Below are 8,652 nucleotides of genomic sequence, written 5' to 3' on the forward strand. Positions count from 1 at the left end.
TGTGGACCAAAAAATTTCCCACTAAAAAAAACAGTAGTTTGTTTTGTTATACTGGTCATATCCAGTTTTACTTTTAATTTTAGTTTAAGTGCACTAAGCTAGGAAAGAAGCATAAAATATTTTTGGCCAAATGTTTGAACAGAAAGAAATGGTTTCGTTTGAGGGTACTGTAATAAAGAATATACCGATATGTTGTGACATTCAACACTGCTGCTATTGGTTCAGCGGAATACCTTATACATCACAATAAATGCATTATCACGTAAATACTGACATAGTATTATTAGTATTAGTAGTAGCAGTGCAGATTTCATTGAAAAAAAGGGGCCTAGTGCTGGTTGTTCTCACAGCAGGCACCTGACAAATAACCAGTGCAAAGAACACGAGCAACGACTGGAGAGAGAGCCACAAGGAAGCTTTAGAACCGATGACACAATAGGCAGGCAGTGCTCGCATAACGAAAAATTACAACTCAAGTCCAACCGTACTACTTTGCCGAATGGAAAACTTATTAACCTCATTTAGTCGAAATGCTTTCTCAGATATACTTGTACTAAAATTGATAATTATAACTGACCGAGTGAAACAAAAACAGGCTTGAAGGTGGTGAGTCAGCCCTCAGGGTGATGCTTGTGCCTCCCTTATGGGAGACGAGACAGATTGATAATTCAGTGAAACATTAGGTCTCAGACAATAATTGTTCAATATCGACAGAAAGAGATATGTAGGAACAATCAACTATGCACCGTTTCTAGCAGCACATTTTTTCACGCAACAGTCTAAAACATATCTGCATGATCTGCCACAAGACAGTACCTCCTTCATTTGGGGTACCTGCTGAGGCAGTGGTTCAGTCAGGCCAAAATGAAATATGAACAGCGCCTATAAACAAAACAAAATATTTTACCTGTGTGCTTTCAGCTACAACATGCAGATAGCTTGGTTCATGTTTCAGAAACAATCATCTGTCGAAGTATACATTTATAAATGAATTTATTTACTAACCATTTATAAATGAATGCCTCACTGCAAAGGTGAAAAGTACGCCACATGTGTGTTGGAATTTCATTCCGGCCTCACTGAAGATACAGGACGTGCTTGCATTCAATATTTTTATTTGTGAAGGCTGTAACCTCCAACACCAAGCAGATATGCGAAACCTCCAAGCCCTCCTTGAAGGCAAGATTATTTGCAAACAAGATGCTAAACACACTTTGAAGTATGTAGATTTTGCACTTAGTATGACAATTATATACTTCTACTGTAATAGGGAACCGCAGCGTCGCAGAGTGGCGCTACTGCTTTTGACAAAAGCGCCATCTCCCGACAGAAAAACAAACACTGGGGGTATCCGCGTTGGCGCGCGCCCTTTCAGCCGCGCTCGCTTCCGTGCACGTGCCGAGCTCTCGCCGCGTCAGTATGTATCGTCTTAAGTGCGGCTACTAAAAGGTGGCTCAGCTTGACAGATATTTCAGAAAAGCAAACTTGAATAAAGGTGAAAAGCTAATTTCGCATGTATACTCTGTGGAGCAGAGTATTGACCACGATGAAGCCCGGCTAAGTGGGAAATGCACATCGCAAGTGAGCGACCACATCGTGTACGACGTGTACGTCGAGGTAAGTCTGTCATTTTGTTATATGGTCGAACTACCGATAAATGACTCGCAATGAATAGGGCAATGAATGACTCGCACTCGATCCATCTGTGCTGGCGAATACGAGGCAGATGCTTTAGTCGCTGGTTGGGAAATTCACTAACGCTTGCGAGGTTGGCGGAATTAAAGCACTGCGAAACTCGGCTTACTGCCGCTAAACCTGCGGCGTGAACGCGTAGTTAGCTGCGAGTGATACCCAGCCACGGGTGTCGTGCGCGCGACGCAAGCGCGGAAAGGTACAGTGGCCTTTGTTTTATTCACGACGAAACCGTTAAGCAAAAATAAAACTCAGTCTGTGTGCGTGAGTGCGCGCGCGCCTTTGAAAAATCGGGCTCGATTCTAACGCAATGATTTTTAACGGAAAGCAATGCGTGTGATAGGACGGCTGATCGATCAGATGGTGATAGAGAGTGATATAAGATAATGAGACAGTGCAGGCAGTAGCAGAGCATTTGCGAAAAGTAATGCAACGAAACATGCATGACGAGATGGAGACGTGGCCCTAGCAAAATTGAGCAATGTTCTTGGCGCATCCAACTATAAGCCAGGTCACCCAAAATCTGACGTTGCCTTTCATATAAAATTGGTTTTATGGTCTAGCATGCCTGGCTGGTTTGAGGAATACCCAGGCAATTTATTTCTGTCATAGTTGGCGTGGTCAAGCCAGGAGAGGCGGAACCTCGTCGTTCAAGGAGGGAGATGCACATGTAAAGCTGGCATCACAGCTCATTGCAAGCATGCAGGTGCTATGTGCCTCTATGCAAACTACAATGAAGAGAAATCGTGCACCAGCCAGCCCCAGAAATGGGGAAAGCCGAGCGACAAACGAAAGAGGCGCTTAGAACAAGACGTTTCGGACCTCTTCTCCTGTGAGTAGAATCCGCTGCTTTATTATATGCTTGAACACTGCAGCCTGAAAATATCTTTCTGGCCAATTACTTTGGCTTATCTTATTTATTTCTGTGCATTCAACACGCCGCCCTTAATAGCTGCTGTTTGCATTTGTTGAGTATACCATTAACTTGTTTTTTTTCTTTCGTCCTTCATAACAGGCCAGGACACTAGCACTCAAGAAGGAAAGCCTCATGACCCAAATATTATATTTACCTATCCGGATATAGTGTGCCCACTAAAACAAATATTGGAAATAGAGAAAACAAGTGCCGAGGATATGATTTGTGAGGAAGTACTCAATGATATTGTTCAACAAGTGACGACGAAATTGGAGAAAGAAACCCTAGAGGATTTACTTCAGCCAATGAAGCACAGACCAGTGTACAGATACCTAGAGGTTCTTGAAAACGAAAGAACCCAAATGAGAAATTTTGCCAGCGAAATGGATGACAAGAGGGCTCTGATTTATGCAGAAAAAGTGGTACTTAAAGAGAACCCATGTGACCTATGCTTCACACAATGGGCCAGGCAAACTGCTCACGGTATGTAATAAAAATTCAGCAAATGGCAGCAAGCATAACACAGAATGAATGAAATCATGTTCATAATACTTATAATTTGCAGATGGCATGAAGAGCGTCAGGTCCGCATAAGCAGCACTAAAGCACATGTCATCAGGACAAAAAAGAATGATGACGGATTGCAGAAAGCAGGTGAACAATTATGCAAGAAATCATCTTACACAAGTGCTGCAATGCATTACGGTATGCTTTCCAGCAGCATATCACTTCATTTAAAAGAAAAACATGCTGTGCTTTGTCATCAAATCACATCACTGTGCTTCCTGTGCCACAGCAAGATTGAGTTCTGTCCTATTTTCATAATAATGACGTCTAAGACGCAAAATTGTTTTTTCAGGTATCAAGACAGAAGCAATTGCACGAGATGAGCTCCAACAAAAACTTAGTATTTGCATTGTACAAGTAAGTTTGCTTGCTGTTTTGCCTTCCATGAGTCTCTCTTTGTACGTCAAGTCTTCTCTTCCTTGGCTCTTTCAAATAAAGCAATAATTAATCCCATTCGTTATTTTCAGACAGGACTCATCGTGCTTCCAGAGCAACCATGGCTTTGCTGCAGCCCAGACGGTATAGCCAAAACTGATGACGAAACTGTGGTCATTGATATTAAGTGCACATATAAGTTCAGAGATGAACCTTTCATCCTGTATGAAGAAAGGCGCAGCCTACTGCCTTACTTAGTTTTCAGCGGGGATGAGATTGTATTGAAAACCACACATAGCTACTACACTCAAATCCAAGTCCAAATGTATATAATGAACCTTCACAAGGCCATTCTGTATGTTTACAGTCCTAAACACTTAGTGATAGTAAAAGTAAACCGGGATGAGGCCTTTCTGTGGAATCTGATTCCAAAGATGGAATATTTTTATTTTAAGTTCTTAATTCAGTTGTTGTTCTAGGCCTCAATACTTTATTTCTTTAGCTGATTCAAGACGCTTTGTTAAAGTTATTTTAGATTATATAACCACCATTTTTATCATGTATATGCCGAATTCTGTATTAATTTGAACACCTATGCATTTTTTATTCCAGGAATATCCAGTAATTAACCATATTTAAAAATTTTGTGTTCAGGAGTTATGTATTTAAAATGTGTTACATTATGTGATATTTATTGCCATGAAGCTAGTCTGGCTATAACAGGTGCCTTTTGAAAGGACGTGCCATGTTAATTTAGAACACCTGGAGATTTTAAGCGTTTGAGCATGAATTTTTGTTCTAATGGTAGCTTTTTCATTTGTTAGCCCTAGTGTCCCCTAGTCATAGCATAGAAAAATTCGCCAGATAAAGCTCTAACATAATTCGTCCATAATAAAATTGCATTTCAATAAAAAAGCAGAGTAATGCATGAAATAAACAAAGCAATAGTGAACCTGAAAAATGTAAGTTATCAATAATATACCACTGAAAGTAGTATGCAAAGACCACATGACCAATTAGGGGAAGTGTCAAGCGTTGCTTTGCAAGAGTTTTATGTCCAAAGAACAACAGTCACAAGCGTTAACTACACTAAATTTCAGTGCATTGTTTTGCATTTTCATTTTACTGCAGGCTGACAGCCCAGATGTGTCGCACTGTTCAGGCTAGCCAGATGTCTAGGTTTAAGATGTCTCATTTAAGTTTAGTCGGGTGTAGCCCATGTTCAATAAATCAGAGTTCTGTAATATGAAGTCATCATCATCATCAGCCTTACTACACCCACTGCAGGGCAAAGGCCTCTCCCATGTCTCTCCAATTAATCATGTCCTTTGCCAGCTGCATCCACCCTTTGCCTGCCAACTTCTTAATGTCATCTAGTTATCTGCCACCCCCCACTACGGTTTACTTCCCTTGGAATTCATGTTGTTACCATCAGTGACCACCGGTTACCCTTTCTTCACATTACATGACCTGCCCATGCCTGTTCTTTATTTCAACTGAAATGTCATTAACTGAAGTTTGTCCTGTTACCCACTCTGTACGCTTCCTATCTCTTAACATTACACCTACGATGAGGTGATATGAAGCAATGTTCAAAAAACCATTATTCTGTGATATCATTTCAGTGCCGTATACTGGCTTGCGTCCACTGCTTTCACTCTTTTGCTGCCATCTATGGGAGAATAAAAAGTGAAAAAGCACAGATCTGCTGTGCAAAACACATGGTGACCAACACAGAACCTTTTACAACAAATGGAAGTCAAACAGAAGTCCTCAGTGCTGTGATTAGCATACCCATTTATTGGCTAGGATGCATACAATTAAAGAGTTATGAACTCATTTGAATGCTAACATGAACTGTTATGAATGTAATTCATAAAAAGTAATGTATGGACTACATCAAGCAAAGCAGGCCTACTGCTTAATTATTGGAGGTTGCAAATTTACTAGGGCAGCACACACTGAAAATAATTTCTTCATGTGTGGGATCAGGCTAAGCGGTACTCTGTTCTTTAGAACATGAAAAATTTTCAACCTTTGGATTACTCTCTCAACATGGATACGTACAGAGGCAATCTTGTAAGTCCTGTCTATGTCATCATCAGACATTTGACCACCCGTTGAATTAAAAGGAGGCATAAGGAGCACCGCACCTTTCCCTTCTACCGTTGTGCGGATGCTTGGAAATCCTTTATCACTTAAAATTAAATCGCCTGGTCTAACAAGCTCCAGAAAGCCAGAGTCTTGGGTAATGAATGAGTCAGTGTGTCGCCCTCCATAAACTTTGGATACGAAGCTTATCATACCATTAGGAATTATGCCAATTAAGAATTTCAGCGTGTATCCTCCCTTATAATGTGAATACAAAATATGTTGACAGTCAGGGTTTGAGGGTGCTTCAGTGCGGATCTCGGTACAATCTATTATTAAGGTGTAGTTCGGGTAGTTTTCCTTAAATGGGGCAGGCAAAGAAAGTTTGATCGCTTTCCGGGAAGGCATGAAGACCCAATCCTTCAGAGCGATGCTTAAAATACCAAGTGTTTTCCTAAAAACAGTGGATGCTCTTGAGGGTGCAACACTGAAAATTACCCCTAGTGCATTATATGTTATCCCAAGACGTAGCTTGGCGAGAAACAAGCACAGCCTATCTTCCTTTGACATAGTATTGCGCCTGTACTTCGGAGGAGGCAGCAGGTTCAAGAGAAGGCAGAAGACTTGTAGCGTCACTCCACACAAATCTTGCAGCGCTTTTTCTTTTTGCTTTAGAGACTGAAAGCCTTGAAACCCAAAGTTTTTCTTCCAGTTACCATCCGTACTTGCAACCTTCAGCAGAATAAACAGAGAACACGGTGAAATTCACAGGCAAATATACTTTAGCAAGAGGACTAACCAATGAAAATTGGTATTTACATCTCCCTGCAACTATGCTCATTCATTCCAAAAAGAAAATAAGCACCACCACTATAAAATAAGAGAATGTTATGCAGGAATAAAAATTAACAACAAATGTAATCGCACTGAATCCAGAACTCCTCTATTAGCCCTAATAAATTGTTAGCTACAATTAAGCACAACTGATAAGGGAAAACCGCAGCATAGTCCTACCTTGTGACTCATTTCTGCATGCACAACTTGAGTAGATGCATCAGTTCCATTTGTCGCAGAAAGAAGTATAGTAAGCTTTCCTTGAGCCACACACTCTTTGGTTTGGCATGCCAAAAAAAATTATGTATAAATGACTGTGTTGTATTGCACTGACATGTTTTCAGTGCTACATGTGAACAGTGTTGAAAGGGCAGTATTAATAGAAAATTAATGTTGAATTTGTGTCGTTTTTTGTATACACAGAAATATGATCCCATAATTAAAAGGTGTCCTCACAGCATCTGTCTTTGCAATGAAATGACTTTCTCCTGCGCCACACACACTCATTGAAGTATGCGAGTCACTTGTGCTGATCGTCGAAGCCGCAGCTGCGCTCATCTCCAGAGGTGCATGGCTGAGATCCATCATGTGAATGTCCTCTGTAATGGAGGTTCCTGGTTTATGCATTGTCGCTTCATCGTCTGTACTTCGTGATGGATTTTCACTTCCTGCTCCAAGCTCTCTAGATGATATTGCCTGGTTGAGACGCCTTTGCCACCTGCACTGAACCGGTAAAAGTAACATTACTACCAACCTTAAACAGGGTGCAGCCAAACTCATCGTGCAATTAATTTTTATATTTGCATCTCATTGCCATTTTGAATGCCCTCCCAGTAACAATCCATGACGGGATTGAAAGTATCAAATAAAAAAGCAGAACTTATTAAAAACACAAAGCTGCATTTTACATTGGCAGTTTCACTTTTTCGTTTCATACCTTTGCGCTCTTTCCTTGTCAGGTGCTTTTTTTCTGTAGATCGGAGGGAAAACGGTAGGGATGTAGGCTGGATGTTGGCTAATGTCACTCTTGCAGTTGTCTACAAAATTTCTGCTGCAAATTCGTGTGTGCTCCTTAGGCAACCAAACAGTTCCATCAGGACTGCATAAGAAAGAATAGTATTGTATATTAGCAATTGCCAAGACACACACAAACACACGCACAGACGAAATCGCGCAAGTTCCGAAGGTAGCAACTCAAAGAATTCACGAGCTCCTCGAGTACAGCATAATATTAAGTACGAGTGTCATTCACAGGTTAAAATAGGATATAAATTCACAACAAAACAAAGCAAGCGTGCATGTTCTATCACTACGGCGTCTATCATACTGCCTGAGCTGGTTTCGGGCGTTAGAAGTGATAAAACTGCTCTCACAGCACCTAACTGTAATCACCTAACAGCGCAATGTTTGTTAAACCACGCTAGCATATTCATGTTCGAACATGCAACAACGACGACCACACCTAAAAAAAAACAATACGAAAAATCAAAAGCCACTACACTTGTGCTTGCGAGAACGCAACAAGTACCCGTAATCGTTAGTGCAGTCGTCGCGTGCATGCTCAGCGTTGAGTACCGGCTTGTAACCTGAACGAACGAACACAAAATACAAACGGCCGCAGCCGAAAGCACGGCATGGCTGTAGGGACTTACCTAACCCTCTTCACTGCGTTGATCCACGCTTGACGTCTTTCTTTTTCATACCATCGCCCCGGAAATCGGTAGAGTTTTACTGGTGGATCAAGCCCCTTGGTGTTTTCAGCACTGTTGTGGCAGCCGACAACACAGCAATACTTCGGGCCCCGCTTCCGCTTAGGTACGGCCGCTTCTGCCATTGTGCAAATTGTACAACACGCTCGCCGAACAAGAGCACAAAACTGGCGACGCCGCAGCACCCTGCTGCGCTCAGGACGCCCTGGGATCGCGTGCGCACACACTTGTCTGCCGGCGCGCAACGGCGCGCGCCGGCAGCTTCTCTCCCCAGTAGTTCACATTGTCGCCGCCAGATGGCCAGCAAACTTGAGCCGCGGAGCCCTATAGTGAGCACTTAAGGTGCTGGTAGAATGCACAACATGTGCCACAGTGGAATCTATAGGCAGAAACCTGCATGCGTGCGAGCAAGAAGAGAAAAAATGAACGCAATGCTGTGGAGGCTCCCTCAGTCACTGAAGAGCACAA

At 42.0% G+C, this 8,652-nt stretch overlaps 2 protein-coding genes across 3 annotated transcripts; one reads left to right on the top strand and one right to left on the bottom strand.

Moving 5' to 3' along the window:
* The first annotated feature begins 3,288 nt into the window (after positions 1-3,288).
* Positions 3,289-4,029, top strand: LOC149369813 (uncharacterized). Its single transcript, XM_089559480.1, has 3 exons — positions 3,289-3,313; positions 3,468-3,532; positions 3,643-4,029. The coding sequence occupies exons 1-3, from the start codon at positions 3,304-3,306 to the stop codon at positions 4,027-4,029; spliced, it is 462 nt and encodes a 153-aa protein (XP_089415606.1). The 5' UTR covers positions 3,289-3,303.
* Positions 4,030-5,458: 1,429 nt separating this feature from the next.
* Positions 5,459-8,380, bottom strand: LOC149369814 (uncharacterized). Of its 2 annotated transcripts, none has more exons than XM_089559446.1 (5): positions 8,128-8,380; positions 7,413-7,574; positions 6,933-7,193; positions 6,656-6,767; positions 5,459-6,373 (listed from the first exon to the last, which is right to left on the bottom strand). In XM_089559446.1, exons 1-5 carry the CDS (start codon positions 8,307-8,309, stop codon positions 5,465-5,467), a joined length of 1,626 nt encoding a protein of 541 aa, XP_089415572.1. In that variant the 5' UTR covers positions 8,310-8,380; the 3' UTR covers positions 5,459-5,464. The 2 variants fall into 2 exon arrangements, with proteins under 2 accessions (XP_089415572.1, XP_089415578.1); XM_089559452.1 differs by having other exon boundaries at positions 6,656-6,762; positions 6,928-7,193.
* Between the last annotated feature and the right edge of the window lie 272 nt (positions 8,381-8,652).

This window comes from Amblyomma mixtum, chromosome 1 (genome assembly GCF_055824585.1).
Source record: "Amblyomma mixtum isolate Tamu chromosome 1, ASM5582458v1, whole genome shotgun sequence".
In the NCBI taxonomy this organism is placed as follows: Eukaryota; Metazoa; Arthropoda; class Arachnida; order Ixodida; family Ixodidae; genus Amblyomma; species Amblyomma mixtum.